This window comes from Cydia splendana, chromosome 26 (genome assembly GCF_910591565.1).
Source record: "Cydia splendana chromosome 26, ilCydSple1.2, whole genome shotgun sequence".
Classification (NCBI taxonomy): Eukaryota; Metazoa; Arthropoda; class Insecta; order Lepidoptera; family Tortricidae; genus Cydia; species Cydia splendana.
The window spans coordinates 2,115,659-2,133,126 of record NC_085985.1 but is presented as its reverse complement, the minus strand read 5'-3'; the positions used below and the strand labels follow the sequence as shown (position 1 = coordinate 2,133,126).

General features: G+C 40.3%; 3 protein-coding genes across 3 annotated transcripts in view; all 3 read left to right on the top strand.

The window, feature by feature from the left end:
* The window catches only part of LOC134803235 (cytoplasmic dynein 2 intermediate chain 1), a 65,669-nt gene that overhangs the window by 23,037 nt on the left and 25,164 nt on the right, over positions 1-17,468 (top strand). The window lies entirely within an intron of this gene.
* The window catches only part of LOC134803315 (dihydrolipoyllysine-residue succinyltransferase component of 2-oxoglutarate dehydrogenase complex, mitochondrial-like), a 49,483-nt gene that overhangs the window by 18,079 nt on the left and 13,936 nt on the right, over positions 1-17,468 (top strand). The gene's annotated exons all lie outside the window — the stretch shown is intronic.
* Positions 1-17,468, top strand: part of LOC134803445 (uncharacterized) — a 46,285-nt gene that overhangs the window by 23,298 nt on the left and 5,519 nt on the right. Inside the window, exons 12-16 of the mRNA XM_063776262.1 lie at positions 1,579-1,684; positions 3,652-3,744; positions 5,418-5,518; positions 10,470-10,598; positions 11,587-11,740. Coding sequence (XP_063632332.1) covers positions 1,579-1,684; positions 3,652-3,744; positions 5,418-5,518; positions 10,470-10,598; positions 11,587-11,740 — 583 coding nt within the window. The remainder of the gene's footprint in view (positions 1-1,578; positions 1,685-3,651; positions 3,745-5,417; positions 5,519-10,469; positions 10,599-11,586; positions 11,741-17,468) is intronic.

Sequence of the window (17,468 nt, the reverse complement as noted above, 5' to 3'; positions counted from 1 at the left end):
CGTTCGCGCGCTTACATTTTCTAAATTTGCCGCTCTTATAATATTTTAAACTTTCGCGTTTTGAACACATATTAACTCACATTATACGAAACGAAACTGATTTACGTCGGTAAATCAAGGTAATTGAATATAAAACGCGTTAGACCCGTCTATAATGTGAGTTAATATGTTTGCCGCTCTTTTCTACTGACGGAAATGGCTTGAGAGAGAACCTACATATATGTGACAGTAGAGGGTGGATTCAAATGATCAACATTTTCAGATAATGTGTGTATTTGTTAAATTAATTCAGTGAAAGCATGATAGGAAAAATGTATCTACATATAGGAGACCGGGTATGATTATCTCACGGGTTATATCTCATGAATAGAACATATTCTAGATATCTTGCCAGGCATCCACTCAATTTCATGTCTCTCTAATTGGACAGCTTTTTTCCATAGTTCTCTGCGAATAGCATCTTGTGGGAATCTGAATGGAAAGTAATGTAAAATGACAATACCAAATTTGATTATTAATTTGAAATAACTAGGTTGTTTTTTTATAGCTCCATCTCATGAAATAAAAAAGGAAAATACAAATCTGTAAGAAGGAATTTATTACTACATTTATAATTATATAGAAAATACCTAAACCAAACACAAGTTAATAAAATAGTCTACTTCATTTAGCATAACACCATCCCTATTATCCTCGCAATTTAAAAAGTCGTATGTTGTTATGAAAGTCGTATGCAGTTGTTACGTTTTAGCTTAGCACGGTAGTATTGAAAACAAATCGTCATGTTTTTTCCAAATTCTACTGAAGTTATCTGTTTACTACAAGTGAAAAGTGATTCCACTGTCCTTGGTATGAACTAAAATAACTTCTGCACCACTTCACGACACATGAATATATTTTTAATTACAAAAAAACGTTGTTTTTATAAATCAATTTAGCCTTTTGTCACTGACTGTCATCTCGGTGGTACTGAGATTGCCAATCGAGCAGTTTGTAAGTACCGCCTATCGCGGGGTAGTTTGCGTTGGGTCATAATTGAGCGGACAGAATACTTCCATGTATAGCATTTCGCTGGTCAGACACAATTTACGTACATTTCTAAACTCCCCACCGACACAATTCCATGTTATTCTAATTTTAACCCGTCATGCCTATACGACTTTAGGGAATGACCTATGCTAGTAGTTTACGAAACTTGAACGGTTGGAAACTGATTCAGAACAGGGATGCTGCGGATGCAGATTTTTTGACATCCGCAGATGCGGATGCGGATGTCAAGATTATATAGGTTTACTTAAAAAACATCAAATATTACATTTTTAGTATTTTTTATTAAAAGAAATCGAAATGGTTAGTATTTGAGCAAGAATATATGCGTTATATTTAATAAACAGTAACTTAGCCGAGTAACTTAGACGACATTACCTAGCACTTACGCCGCCGCTAAGACGTTCCTGTACCGACTTGTTCGACATCCGCATCCGCATAAGCTCCGCATCAATTTTATGCAACATCCCTGATTCAGATTCCAAGGTGTCTTCTGCCTATTTATTATACATGTATGTTAACTTGTTGTAGGCAACGCTACAAAGAAGTGAAACTGTGCTTGCTGGACGAGGCGCTCACCTACTTGCTGGAGAAGCGCGTGCGCTGCATCATTGACGTCAAGGGCGATAACAAGGAGGTAATCATTCATTCGTTCATGTTAACTTGTTGTAGGCAACGCTATAAAGAAGTGAAACTGTGCTTGCTGGACGAGGCGCTGACCTACTTGCTGGAGAAGCGCGTACGCTGCATCATTGACGTCATGGGCGACAACAAGGAGGTAATCATTCATTCTTTTAAAATTATGGCTTCAGTCCAGTGGGACTATTTTTTTATGTGATAGTCAGCAAACGAGCAGACGAGCCGCCTGATGTAGTGATCCAAAAGACTCGAGCCTTTGGAGCTCTTTTTTTAGGGCTCGCCTCATCTCTTGAAGCCTAAAAGGCTAAAAGCCTATTTAGCTCTTTAGCCCCCGAGCCTAGTTCTATTTAAGAGCCTAGACTCTTGGGGCTAATAACCTTATTAAGCCCCTAAAAAAAAGACTTTAGCTCTTTAGCCCCCGAGCCTAGTTCTATTTAAGATCCTAAACTCTTGGGGCTAATAACCTTATTAAGCCCCAAGAGTCTAGGCTCTTAAATAGAATTAGGCTCGGGGGCTAAAGAGCTAAATAGCCTTTTAGGCGTCAAGAGATGAGGCGAGCCCTAAAAATAGAGCTAAAAGGCTCGAGTCCTTTGGATCACTAGCCTGATGGGAAGCGGTCATCGTCGCCCATGGACATAAGCAACATCACAGGAGCCACTTAAGCGTTGCCAACCCTTGAGAACCCTAAATACCCGCTTCTTGAAGAATCCCATGTCGTAGCGCAAAAGAAATACCTCAGGAGGCAACTCATTCCACATTCTGCACGTTCTGGGAAGAAACGAGCGAGATATCCGCTTATTCTTGGTGTGCCATGTATCTAAGAAGTGGGGATGAACTTTGCTCCTTTGGCGGGATTTCGCCAGTATCAAGGTATTAGGAGCTGCGAACTGCTGGTAAATGCGACGACTAAAATTGTACGGTTAGTACAAGACAGTGTACGGTGATTTTATTAGCTCTTGTAAAGCGATAGCTGGACTTTACTAGTAGCACGTGGACTACAGGCCGTTGACTCCAAAATGGTGGATAAAGCATTTAAAGATTAATTCCATTCACTGCACACTACCACATTAGTTTACTGTATAATGAGCTATCGATATTACACTGTAAACAATATTAATGAGCGAAAAACAAAGGAATTAATCACGACGCGGACTATCAAGATGGCGCTCGAACCGGAAGCCGACAAGGAGGTAAAGTCATGCTTACTCACCCGATTGTAGAAAACCGCCAGCCCAACATAACTGACAGAGTGTTAGCGAAGGTAGCCTTTTCAGCATAGAGAAACAAGTAAGGATAGAGTGTTAACTCCATACCTCAGTTTTCTTACCAAAACGAGAGTTATTTTCGTAGTCGACATCTAGCGTCAAGTAGTGGACCTATCAATACCGCTACTTGTCACCAGATGTCATAAGTGTCGCTACTGACGAAAAATGTACCGCTAAAACAATTTACAACTAATATTACAAGCATAAGGAGTTGCAAACAGAGGTCCGGTTAGTCCGGTTATAAATGTTATAATATTAGCTGAAAATTGTTGAGCATTTTAGTTTTCGTTTGTTGCGACATCTATTGTCGACTAGCAGTACTGATACATTCCGCTACTTGACGCTAGATGTCGACTACGAAATAACCCGCGTTTATGTAAGAAAACTGATGTATGGAGTTAGCACTATTTCGATACTTATATTAGTTATATTTCTCTATGCCACTGGCAGGCGTGGCTCACTCCGCGATTTCGTCGCTTTGCAACAGGTAGCTACAAGTACATCCGTTCCACACCAATTTTGGTGGCTAGCCATAAGCCGCGCGTGGCGCTGTTGCCACCTAACTGCCATATCTGTCCTGATCGTAACAGACGCGTTTTGTTAGAGAATGAGTCTTCTGCACCTAGTACTATTATTTATACTGTGCCACTGGTAACAACTTGGTGGGAATAGTCCGTTATTTCTAATGACATTGTTTCAGGTTGTAAATGGTATCGTGAAGACGTTTGAGACTCGGCCCGCGCTCTACAAGTCCGCGGCCGTCACCTGCTTTAACCCTGCTACGCTCTACAAGGTACTACTTATTCTTCTTCTTCTCCTTCGCGCTATCCCGGCATTTTGCCACGGCTCATGGGAGCCTGGGGTCCGCTTGACAACTAATCCCAAGAATAGACGTAGGCGCTAGTTTTTACGAAAGCGACTGCCATCTGACCTTCCAACTCAAAGGGGAAAATAGGCCTTATTGGGATTAGTCCGGTTTCCTCACGATTTTTTCCTTTAACGAAAAGCATCTGGTAAATATCAAATGATATTTCGTACATATAAGTTCCGATAAACTCGATTGGTACGAGGCGGGGTTTGAAACCGCGACCTCCGGATTGAAAGTTGCACGTTCTTACCGCTAGGCCACCTACTCATTATAATTTATAATGTTTACTTACATCCATCATTAATCATTTGATATTTACCATTCTCATTTCGGTGAAGAAAAACGTCGTGACGAAACCGGTCTAATCTAGTCGATAACCGGTCTAGTCAATAAGGCCTACCTACGTGTTATTTCAGTCTTTCTCGGTACAAAAAGTACTGAGGTAGACTGAAATAGCATGACAAATACGAACGTTTCCGAGAAAATACGATGCTAAACAATTATGCACTACATATGTATGTGGATGTACAGTCGACGTCAGAGATATGTTTACACTTTTACACCTTATTCCCTTGTAATAAGGCGAAAAATGTAAACATATCTTTGACGTCGCCTACGTATGTATTTTTATTTACCTGGTAATCAATCTGTTTTCAGTGTATTTAGTGATAGGTTTCTTTCATTGCACTTGCAACACCTACGGGGTTGTGCACAAATCACGCGAGGTGTTTTCGGCTACTTTTTGACTCCCTCCTCCCCCCTGGTGATATTTGGTGAGGTTTTTCGCTACCCCCCCTCCCCCCACACAACCTCACGTGTATTTTTTTTGAATTTTTTTCATTCGACCTAATTTTAGGAAAACTTTAGAAAATCTTGTTTATTTTTCTATTTTCGTTAAAAAGACTCGCTATTTTGAAGTGCAGAGTGAAGATTTATGTTTAACGAAACCGAGAAAAAGTATCTACTCATGTGGTAGGTGTTTTTTTTTTCTTAGTATCGTTCACTGTAGAAAAATACACGTGAGGTTTCCTTATACCCCCTCCCCCAACGTGATCTATCGTGATTTTTTCGTGACCACCCACCCCCTATCGAACCTCGCGTGATTTGTGCACAAGCTCTACTGACCTATGTAAATTTATTAATTTCCGCTACCCAAAGGTTGTCTGGAAGAGATCTCTTTTTAGCGATAAGACCGCCTGCCGTTTACCTCTGCTTGTGTTTCTGTTTTCTGTTATTGAGGTGTGCAATAAAGAGTATTTGTCATCATCATCATCATCATATCAGCCAGAGGACGTCCACTGCTGGACATAGGCCTCCCCCAAAGAGTGCCACAATGACCGGTCTTGTCCCACCCGCATCCCGCGACCTTTACCAGGTCATCAGTCCAACTTGTGGGGGGTCTACTCACGCTGCGCCTTCCGGTACGTGGTCGCCACTCGAGAACCTTTCCGCCCCAATGGCCATCGGTTCTACGGGCAATGTGCCCCGCCCACTGCTTAAGTTTAGCGATTCGGAGGGCTACATCAATTACTTTGATTCTGCTGCGGATGGATGGAAAAGTATTTGTATTTGTATTGTTATTTTTATTTGTTCTGCAGATAAGGAAAATGGACCCGAAGATAGTAGGGGCCATCAGCTACCGGCCATACTGCTTCAGTGCCCAGGATTTTGATGCGGAACACGGCCCGACTAACCCCAGGTACGAATACTAAACTGTCCATTGGTGGACTTTATTACAATAGGCGTAAGGTCCACTTATGTACACTGATGTGATGTGTGTGTGATTAACTTGTATTGTAGATTTATACCGTCTCATTTACTCGTATTATAGCACCACCTAGTTGTTAATTCGTTTTGCTATCACTGTCTCACCACAGTCCTCACGACACAGGCTTGACCTATACGTCTACCATCAGTTTTTACATTGACATATACGCTCACGTCTACGTAAATTACTTTCTATGCATCTCGCTCGTACTCGCATATTAGTGCAAGCGAGATGTACAGAAAGTAAATTACGTAGACGTGAGCGTTATGTCAATGTCAAAACTGATAGTAGAGGCTCTGGTGTGAGAGCTACTGTTAATCTAACTGGTATGTATGTATTATCAAAGAGAATAGATAGTATAGAGGGGTCCTGTCATAGTAAATTTTGTAGTCACAGTAAATTTACTGCCATCTATCGACACACGACAAAAAACTTCAAGTGAAAACGTATAAAACAATCGAAAAAATATATATATATGGATAAATGATTTTATTATTTTCGAACGAGCGAGCGAAGCGAAGCGAAGTTCTTACATTCGACTTTGAACACGCGGCTGGCGGCGGCACGTCCCGGCATTTCGATGTTTTTAAGCTGAACTGTCAGAAGATAGTTTGATACTCAAGAACTTAAGTAAATTTGTTCTAATTTAAATGAAGTTGGGTAAACGTGTAGTCGAGGGCATTATATTTTAGTCATTAAATTATGAGCAGGCCCGATCAAGGGGTTATTGAGCTAGAAGAGCTTAGAAGGCCAAAAAGCTGTTTGTGAGAGGTATTGCTATTCTGGTCATTTTTTTTGCAAGAAACATGGTCGAGTTTAGTATCAAATGAAAGTGCTCGGCTTACACTTTTATAATATAGTTTTTAAATTTACCATTTTGAAATAATTAGCAAGATAAAAATAAAATAGAATAAACATAAAATATGTATTTGACAATTGACAGGAAATATTTCGGCTTAGCACAGATACAGTTTATTTTAATCTCTATGGGGGTGACTTAAATCCAGGGGAGGGACAGCCGTACACGAAGCCCTTTATTCGAAAAAATAGCGCCATATATTACTTAACGCTAAACTTGTAAATGGCGCTTCAAAATTGATGCAAAAAAGCAAATCTTGTCAGTAGAAAAAGGCGCGAAACTCAAATTTTCTATGAGACCATATCCGTTCGCGCCTAAATTTTTTCTACTCTTTGCTTAAATCTATCAGTTAAGGGCTCCACAGACCTTGCAATAAATCCACGCGATCTTTGATCCATTTCCGCCTATATAGAGCGACATAAAATAGTAGAAATTAAATAAAATGGAACTCAAAAATGTCCATACTAAATTGTTGCAATGTGTAAGCATTTTACGTCAAAAATGTGACAGTTACGTAGAAAGTGGCGCCCTCATTTATACGCTATTGTTTTATGTCGCACTATACGAGTACGTAAGTAGGTGCAACAAAGTCAATCGCTATATAATTTTTGGTTAACCGCGAGTTCTCAGTTCGGGGCGAACTACTAGTTATATCATTTTGAACCATGTTCATTCACTGATACCTATGTGTTAAAATTGTTAAATATAAAACGGTGTCGTCAACGCCATCTAGCCGACCATAGGCCAAAGGTGTGTGCGCCATCTATCCGAGAATGACTTTTTCTTGATTTCCGAGGCACGTTTTTTTCTTAGACTTTATTCATCTTATACGGAGCTACATATGTCTTTGGTATTATAAATGTATAATTACCTACTTTTGTCAATCTTGCCTGTTCTACTTGGTTAATAAAGAAATTTTGTATTTGCATTTGTACAAACAGCAGCACTCCTACAGTTCGTTTTTTTAGTATTAAAATAAGTTTTTGGCAAAAATTTCATTTTTGGTACAAGCTTTTATCGCCGACTGTACTTTTTTTCCACAGGCAACGAATACTCATCGAGACAATTCTAAAAACCCCAAACACAATTGGTTTCGTTGTTTTATCACAGAGTTCCTATGGCCACCTCCGGTCTCCATCATCAGATCAGCTCGATGACACCATAATATTGCATTGTCACCCGACTTACGTATGTATGCAAAATTTCAGCTCAATCGGAAACCGAGAAGTGGATCAAATTTAACTTGCAAGATTTGATTACACACAGACAGACAGACAGACAGACAGACAGACAACGGTCAGGTGAAACTAAATATAAGCTTGTAAAAAGGTAAACAATCTTGATACGTATTTTTATTGAAAAACACGTTTTAAAAATAAGTCACGGCAAATATGTAACAATTATGAATCATATACGATTATTTACATTCTTTTGCTTTCATAAGTAATAGTAACTGATTTTGTACAAGCGTCTTTCAATTAAAAGACACGTCAAGATCGCGTAGTCTTTGTCTAATACTAAAAAAAAACAACGGGTTGCACTCCGGGAGTGCCGGCAGAAGTGAAAACTCAATGACATTGTAACAGTTTTTCGATCAGGTCACGTGTCCGTCTTACGAATTTACAAATCTGTCGAATCTTACGGTCACGTGACCTGTCGCGAATTTAACATTTTTTCCCCATCACAAAAAGTGCACAGCGCCGCTAAAGAGGTTTTCACTTCAAAAAGGAACTATAACTACATCGGTGGACCTTATTACAAAATGCATAAGATCCACAGTTAACAGTGTGAGCGATAGTACGAAACAATATATGTAACTAATAAACAGCAGGGAACGGAACCGGTGTTTCGCAAAAAGTGTGAAATAACCAAATATTTCGAGTTATTTTATACTCCAAATGTAGGACTCAGTTGTGTATTTACAGTGAACGAATGTTCACGGTAACGACTTCGTATTATTAGGTTGCCCAATTATAGTGTAAATAACATTATTTACGGTATTTGACGTCTGTCACTCACAACAGCAATACTACGTAAAATGTTTTGCACATCGAAATCACAAAGGAAAACAACTGCACTGCGAACGTTTACGTTCTACGTCTTTTTTTTTTTAATTTTAGGGTTGGCCGGACACCACCGTTATGAATCGGTAGTCGTCTAAGTAAATCGATATGAATTTTTCATTTTTCTTTTAATAAAAATAAGGAAAAGGTGGATAATTAACTGTAAATATGGATATATTTATCGTCACTTAACAGACAACAAATTTAACACAGAAATAACATACATAAACTTTAAAATAGATCCCCAGTTAGTTTCAATTTTGACAATGGGTGCGACCTACTCGGTCGGTGTATTAAATACACCGACCGACCGGTAGCTTGCGGGAAAACCATATAATTCTAGCTTTATTTAAATCTCAAATAAAAATTCATTATACGTCACAATTCGATACCTCAGTCTACGTGCCATCCAATCGTAATCGCTTGCTGTGACAATCGATTTGCGTTAGTTACATCTCTATATACGTCAGTCATAATGTGTCAAATACCGCAAATAATGTTATTTACACTTTAGAAATGAAATAATAGGGGGTATTACTGCAATGTTCTGCCGCCAGAGTGCAGCACTAATTTGTTTAGTAAACCATAGAGTAACTTGTACATACGAGGCCTTAAACAGTTTTTTGAGAAGTTTTCACTATGACATTAATGCACCAAGGCGGTTTGTTTACAGGTGGCCTACCGCGAAACGCGGAAATCGAATTTATCTGCCTCTCTATCGATCGAATAAGCAAGAGTGATAGAGAGGCAGAAACCGAACTTTCGATTGTCGTGTTTCACGGTAGGCCGTGTGATTGACCAAGTGACGCATGATGTGTCATTGATGATGTCAATGAGGTTTGTTTACTGTATGTGCTAGTGGTGCCAGTGGTGCCACCTACGCAGAGCTATGCCTAATACTCCCTATTAACAAAGAACGAAAAAATCACGTTTTCGTTCCTATAAAAAAAATACTGGTATCCGATCCCTGCTCAATAGTATCCATTTCCATCGTGAAAACTTTCAAAGTGGTCCACGTATATTAATCAAATGTGACCTTCCACGAGAAAAGGTACCTTATAGCGGCTGGCGCTTACGTCGCATAGCACCGCACTACTATTGGAGTGGCGTTAATAATAGCGTCGGGGCCAACCGCCATAATGTACCTTTACCCTTGGGACGTAACTCCCTAGGGAGTTATAGCTTGTTTTCACAGTCCATAACTCCCGCGGGAACAATATAGGCCTTTACCCTTCAGTACACCTGCATGAATAAGATGCAAGAGCAAGTGTGATGAAAAATAATCTGTCCTTAGGGGTCATCCATTAATTACGTCACACGAATTTCAAGGTTTTTTGACCCCTCCCCCCCTCCTTGTCACACTTGGTCACATTTGGCAAACCCCTCCCCCCCTGGTGTGACGTCACATTTTTTCAACGAAATCGGCAAATCGAATTAAGTATTATTAATTTTTTGTCAAAATATTAGTAAATTTATAACCCAAAACTGATTATGAAAAAAAATTAAACTAATAAAAACGATTATCGTTCCAAAAACTTGTTTTTGAACTGTACAGTAAATAAAATGATTAAATTTTGGTTACTGATGAAGTTAAAGTGACGTCACAAAGTTTGTGACTCCCCTCTCCCCCTTGTCACAACATGTCACATTTTCTTGACCCCCTCCCCCCCCTAAACGTGTGATGTAATTAACGGATGACCCCTTATCCGTGATCTTGACATTTGTTTTTGTTAGAAAGGGAGAGAGAGAGAGAGAGAGAGAGAGAGAGAGAGAGAGAGAGAGAGAGAGAGAGAGAGAGGGAGAATCTTTATTTGTGAAAACACAGGTACAATGATTGATCTTACATAGGTTTCGTAGTCTTAACCATGCTCTGCCAATAGTGGCGTACAAATACTATACGACAAAATTTAACACAGACTTGTTACATTTCTGGCACCGTTTTCAATCTTTTGTGGTTTAGATTCGGCGACAACCTGCCCGTGCACGTGGTGCTCCGCTTCCTGGATCTGCTGCACTCGCTGCTGTGGCGCTGGACGGCGCGCTGGTGCGGCGTCAGCGCTGTACTGCTGCATAAGGACACCGTCAGCCTGTGAGTTACAGTGCTCGCAGGTGTATGGTTACAGCCTGGACCTGCACTCGCTGCTGTGGCGCTGGACGGCGCGCTGGTGCGGCGTCAGCGCTGTACTGCTGCATAAGGACACCGTCAGCCTGTGAGATACAGTGCTCGCAGGTGTATGGTTACAGCCTGGACCTGCACTCGCTGCTGTGGCGCTGGACGGCGCGCTGGTGCGGCGTCAGCGCTGTACTGCTGCATAAGGACACCGTCAGCCTGTGAGATACAGTGCTCGCAGGTGTATGGTTACAGCCTGGACCTGCACTCGCTGCTGTGGCGCTGGACGGCGCGCTGGTGCGGCGTCAGCGCTGTACTGCTGCATAAGGACACCGTCAGCCTGTGAGTTACAGTGCTCGCAGGTGTATGGTTACAGCCTGGACCTGCACTCGCTGCTGTGGCGCTGGACGGCGCGCTGGTGCGGCGTGAGCGCTGTACTGCTGCATAAGGACACCGTCAGCCTGTGAGGTACAGTGCTCGCAGGTGTATGGTTACAGCCTGGACCTGCACTCGCTGCTGTGGCGCTGGACGGCGCGCTGGTGCGGCGTCAGCGCAGTACTGCTGCATAAGGACACCGTCAGCCTGTGAGTTACAGTGCTCGCAGGTGTATGGTTACAGCCTGGACCTGCACTCGCTGCTGTGGCGCTGGACGGCGCGCTGGTGCGGCGTCAGCGCAGTACTGCTGCATAAGGACACCGTCAGCCTGTGAGTTACAGTGCTCGCAGGTGTATGGTTGTGTGGCAGTGTAGCTCTTGATCAGGTGATGTGGATGTGTTTCTTTTTTAATTTGAAAGCAGGTTTTCTGGCGACAGTTCTTACGTTTCTTAGACTTATCAAAAACCGGTTCATCGTTTCATTGCGATGAGGGTTAATTTTTAGTTTTTAACGGGTCACATCTAAATACCAGCCCATTTCATAAGCTATGGCCCTTTGACAGGCCATTTTTTTAATTTCCTTCTTTTTTCAGATGCGAAGTCCGCTACTGGCGTACGCTCGGTGTGCGCCTGGCGGGCTGGAGCGTCAACCGGCCAGTCGAGAAGCTGTACTGGCGTTGTGTGCTCCGCGCGCCTTATCTCGCCAACACGCTCGCCGGCGAGCGGGAGAAAGAGAAAGAAGTACAGGTATCCCTTGCTGACTACTAGTGTTCACAAATACACACACACACACATGCACGCACACACATGCACGCACACACACACACACACACACACACACACACACACACACACACACACACACACACACACACACACACACACACACACACACACCGGCCGGTCGAGAAGCTGTACTGGCGTTGCGTGCTCCGCGCGCCTTATCTCGCCAACACGCTCGCCAACACGGGTGAGCGGGAGAAAGAGAAAGAAGTACAGGGGCCTATTTCTCGTACGTTACAAGTTCACAAGTCTACAAGCTTACATTTAAAATTTCATTGTACAAGTGTGTTTTAATTCTGTTTCTCGTAGGAATGATTACTACAAGTGCTACAAGGCGGCTGTCTAAAGTTAGAAAATAGGTTTGTTTACTATGCAAAAAGGAAATGCAATGGCCATTATAAATGTTATCTTAATGTCAATGTCACTGTTATGCACTTCGAGCAACACGGAAGGGAGGCGGCATTCGCACTATTTCCCCTCTGCCGAGGTACAAGATTACCGCGTCAATCTAATCTAGCGCGGGTAATAAAACTAGTTGCACTTGGATTTTTCACTAGACCGAGTCCAGACGCGCGCGTGAATACTGCTGCACAAAAATGCCTGTTTGCTCGGTTTTTTGTTATAAAAAGAGGTCGGGGACATCAAATTTACAAAAAGAAAGTGTTACATTTCACATGTAATATTTTTTTTATATATCATACGTTTAATTACATTCAAACACAATTATTATATTTTAGTCTCATGTAATTGTTGGATTTATCGATTTTGCTCGCTCAGTACAAATTGCGGATCGGTCGAGCGACAAATCCGACTTCTCATCTCTCAGAATCTCAGAATACAATAACATACTTCAACGAAAATGTGTTAGTGTGCGTGTTGTGACACTTGTCACTCGTCCGTACACAAAAAGAGATCGAGGTTTGCAAGATTTGTCTTTGACGTGTGTCATTTTCTATGTATTTGTGTCGTCATTACAGATTGGATTTTGTATGTAAGTGTGTGAGAAGTGCGACTGTGTGCACCTTTCCCCCCGCGAAAAATGGCAGAAAGATTTGTACTGTGAGATATCGCTTGGGCCCCTCCCTTCCGATGTGTCGGAAGCCGGTGTTGCTCGAAGGTTATGCATCATAATCTTAATAAGAGGAAAATAAAATGGCTGACTTGTGTTTTCGGAATATACAAGCGTATAATAATACAAGTAGTAATGAAAAGCGTTTCTCAAAATTATCAATTACAAGTGTAAAATCAAACTCAGTTTCGTCAGTCACTCTATGAATGTTTACAAGCTTCAGGGTGGGTCGGTTTTTTTTTATAATACGGGTGAATTTGTTACAAAATTATTATGTTATTGGTCATTTACTGGTTCTTTCCCAATTATAATAATTTCATAGGAATGAGTTTACTGTTTTTTTTGGAGAATAAAAGCTAAATTTAAATAATATTACTGATTTTAACGAAGTGCATTCAAAACTTACACGTTTGAGATTTTAAAAATACAATATCTTCATTTATTTATTAATCGATTTTTACCAAAAACGCATATTAGCAGTTTATAGAGACTCCTCATTATTTCGTGATAAGTCACAAGCTACAAGTATAAAGTACAGCTTTTGAGAAACGAAATTACTATTTTAGTATATAATATCTACTAGTGTTTGTCAACTTGTGAAACAACAACACTTGTGAAAACTCTTTTATCCCCTCTCTTGTAACAATTATACATTTACGTGAAACGGAAACTTGTAAAAAATATTGAAATACAAGCGTTACCATAGATACACACTTGTATTACAAGACTTGTAACGTACGAGAAATAGGCCCCAGGTATCCCTTACGGACTACTAGTGTCCACAAATACACACACACACACATACACACACACACCGGCCGGTCGAGAAGCTGTACTGGCGTTGCGTGCTCCGCGCGCCTTATCTCACCAACACGCTCGCCGGCGAGTGGGAGAAAGAGAAAGAAGTACAGCTATCCCTTGCTGACTACTAGTGTCCACAAATACACACACACACACACACACACACACACACACACACACACACACACACACACACACACACACACACACACACACCGGCCGGTCGAGAAGCTGTACTAGCGTTGCGTGCTCCGCGTGCCTTATCTCGCCAACACGCTCGCTGGCGGGAAAGAGAGAGAGAGAGAACCACAGGTAAAACTAGCATACTATTAACGCTAAAGTAGTAAAGTAGTTTTGTAGTCGCTAGATGTCGACTCAAGTAGTGGATTCATCAGTACCGCTACTTGACAATAGAGCACAGCGACAACTCTAATGCTCAACAATTTTCAGCTAATATTATAACCAGATTAACCGGAACTCTATTTTCTACTTTTCTGCTTGTAATATTAGTTGTGAATTAATGAGCAATACACTTTTCGTCAGTCACGACACTCGTGACATCTAGTGTTAAGTAGCGGTACTGATAAATCCGCTACTTGACGCTAGATGTCGACTACGAAAATAAACGTATTGGTAACAAACTGATGTATAGACTGAGCACTCTATACTAACTTATTTCTCTATGCCTTTGTGGACAAAATCGTATCATATACGAATAAATGTATCTCTGTTAGGACGGTAAATGTACGGGATATGTCGATTTACAAGATGTCCACTTTAAGAGCCCATCAACGTGCACACTAGCGCCACTGCTAAATAATCGTGATTATTTAAATTTAACAAAAGATATTAAAAAAAATGGTTGTCTGTAAAGTGGTTTACGGACGATAATTTTGCGTGATAACGTCATAAGAAAACATTACCATTACATTAAACGTTACCATGGAGATATGTCCACAACGTGACACTTTTTCGTGCATGCTACCGGTGTTCATCGATTTATAAGATGTTATCACGTCAAAAGGGGGCCGCTACGTACTGTATTATGTTTTTAAGTACCTTTTGAATACATCAAACTAGTTTTTATGTTACTGGATTCGTTGATCTATGAATCAAAACAAAAACGGCCGTTTTAACTTTGGACGTATATATTGACGAATCCAGCAACATAAAAACTAGTTTAATGTATTCAAAAGGTACTTAAATACAAAATACAGTCCGTAGCGGCCCTCTTTTTAGGGTTCCGTACCCAAAGGGTAAAACGGGACCCTATTACTAAGACTTCGCTGTCCGTCCGTCCGTCCGTCCGTCCGTCCGTCCTTCCTTCCGTCCGTCCTTCCGTCCGTCCGTCCGTCCGTCCGTCCGTCTGTCTGTCACCAGGCTGTATCTCACGAACCGTGATAGCTAGACAGTTGAAATTTTCACAGATGATGTATTTCTGTTGCCGCTATAACAACAAATACTAAAAACAGAATAAAATAAAGATTTAAATGGGGCTCCCATACAACAAACGTGATTTTTGACCAAAGTTAAGCAACGTCGGGAGTGGTCAGTACTTGGATGGGTGACCGTTTTTTTTTTGCTTTTTTTTTTCGTTTTGTTTTTTATTATTTATTTTGATTTATTTACATCGATACAGCTTGAATAAAGAATAACGTTCGTAAGCGACATCAGTAGGAAAGTAGTCGATTCAGCAACTATAGGCCTTTTGGATTAGAAAGGAAACGTTCCGAATAAACGACCGTTTTTTAGGGTTCCGTACCCAAAGGGTAAAACGGGACCCTATTACTAAGACTTCGCTGTCCGTCCGTCCGTCCGTCCGTCCGTCTGTCACCAGGCTGTATCTCACGAACCGTGATAGCTAGACAGTTGAAATTTTCACAGATGATGTATTTCTGTTGCCGCTATAACAACAAATACTAAAAACAGAATAAAATAAAGATTTAAGTGGGGCTCCCAAACAAGGGGCCGGTATATGAGGTTTTCGATTTAGATCTCACTTTGTAACCATAATTCGTTCAATAAATGTTTAATAATTGCATTAAATTACACGTAAATTTGTTCACGAAGAAACCGAGTACCGACTCTTCATGCCATTATATTTTTAATTTGCTGTGTTTCTCTACAATTACAGTCGAATTTAAATATTATGTTCCTTCAAAAGTCGCTTAAAATGAAAAAAGTTTAAAGACTCATCTTTAGTTATATATACCTATGTATCAAATGTTTTATAAATTACCTATAAAAAGCAATGTTTTATTTCGATTAGGTCTACATTTTGTGCATATTGCATATCTGAAGTATTTTCGTACTAAACTTGAAGCTTTCGTTGAAACTAAATAAAATAATTATTCCAAATGTACAGTCGCCTGCAATTTATGTTACACAACGAAGGCCGCAAAAATATCTGACACGATCTTATTTGTAGAACCGTAAGACCATGTCACATATTTTTGCGGCCTTCGAAGAGTAGGTACCGTGTACCGTCATTATCACCAACTTTGCCCGCTTATTTTTTTAAACGAATTTCTCAAAAAACTTCACATCATATGACTTTTTTTGCTCAGCACGTCCATTGTGATCAAACGCATCAGTTTATTTGAAAAAAAAATATTTTTTATCGTGTTTTTACCCATTTTTTTGCGTTTTAGAGGGCGGGCAAAGATATCCGGGGTTTATGCCAACATTGCCCACGTCAATTTGGTATTCAAATACAGCTCGTATGATGATGATGTCTAAGGATCACTTAAAGGTTTTGGGCAATCCTACCATTCCCTGTTAATAACTTAGCACATAAGTGTAAAAACTTTTAAATAAATTTGCTGGGCAATGTTGCCTACCCGTTTTTGCCCATTTCCAAATAAGGCTCGCCTAAGCATTTTACAAAGGCTAGGGTTGTCACTTTTGAGAAAATCTGTTACAATAGTTTAATAATATGATTTTTGTTGTGTTTTTCATTCGTTAACGGGATAAAACATCTAAATAAAGGATAATAAGACAAATAAATACAGTATATATTTATAAACTTATTTTAGTGTACAAACATAACCTTCTTTTACTTGCGAAGTTGGGTAAATTAGATGAAAGTGACAACCCTAATCCGTTTTTGGTGGTGGGCAATGTTGGTATGGATGGCAAATTACCGGATTACTTTACCCACCGCTAAAACTTTTGTGTATTTAGGCCTTTTTAGTTTAAATCTCAATAGACATAACCTATGCTTCATGTGTTATAACTCAAACCCGGAAATATTTGTCAAAGGGTTCTCAATTTTTTTCTACTTGCATTCATTATTTATAAATTTTTTGCCCGCCGAAATATACCTTATATTAGGCAACTCGCTCAAACTCAAAATTCCCAAGTCAAGTTATGCACAAGTTTGGTATATAGTTTTGTCAGAAATATAACCTATTTTCTACTAAAAATAGCAGGGTGGCCATAACTATTATAATTTTTTCTACATTAACGAATTTGTTTAAAATTGTCGTTTTGGGCAAAGTTTCCCTGGAGACAAAGTTGGCGCTAATGACGTAACATATTATTGCAGGTGACTGTACATAAATGTTTCGGTGATTTTGAGATTATTTTCCAGGTTAGTTTACAGTCAACAATCAAGTTATGCAGATACCGATTTCGTGAACGTATAAGTAGTTTAGTACCGCTATTGTTTAGCGATACCGATTATTTTTGAAGGTAAAACTGTACCGGTTGAAATATAAAGATATTAAAATTACAGCAGGAACAACCATTTTTTATAGGTGTACCTAAACCATCATTGGCCGAGCGTTAGCAAAGGTCTCCGTTTCAGCTTGGGCAAAAATG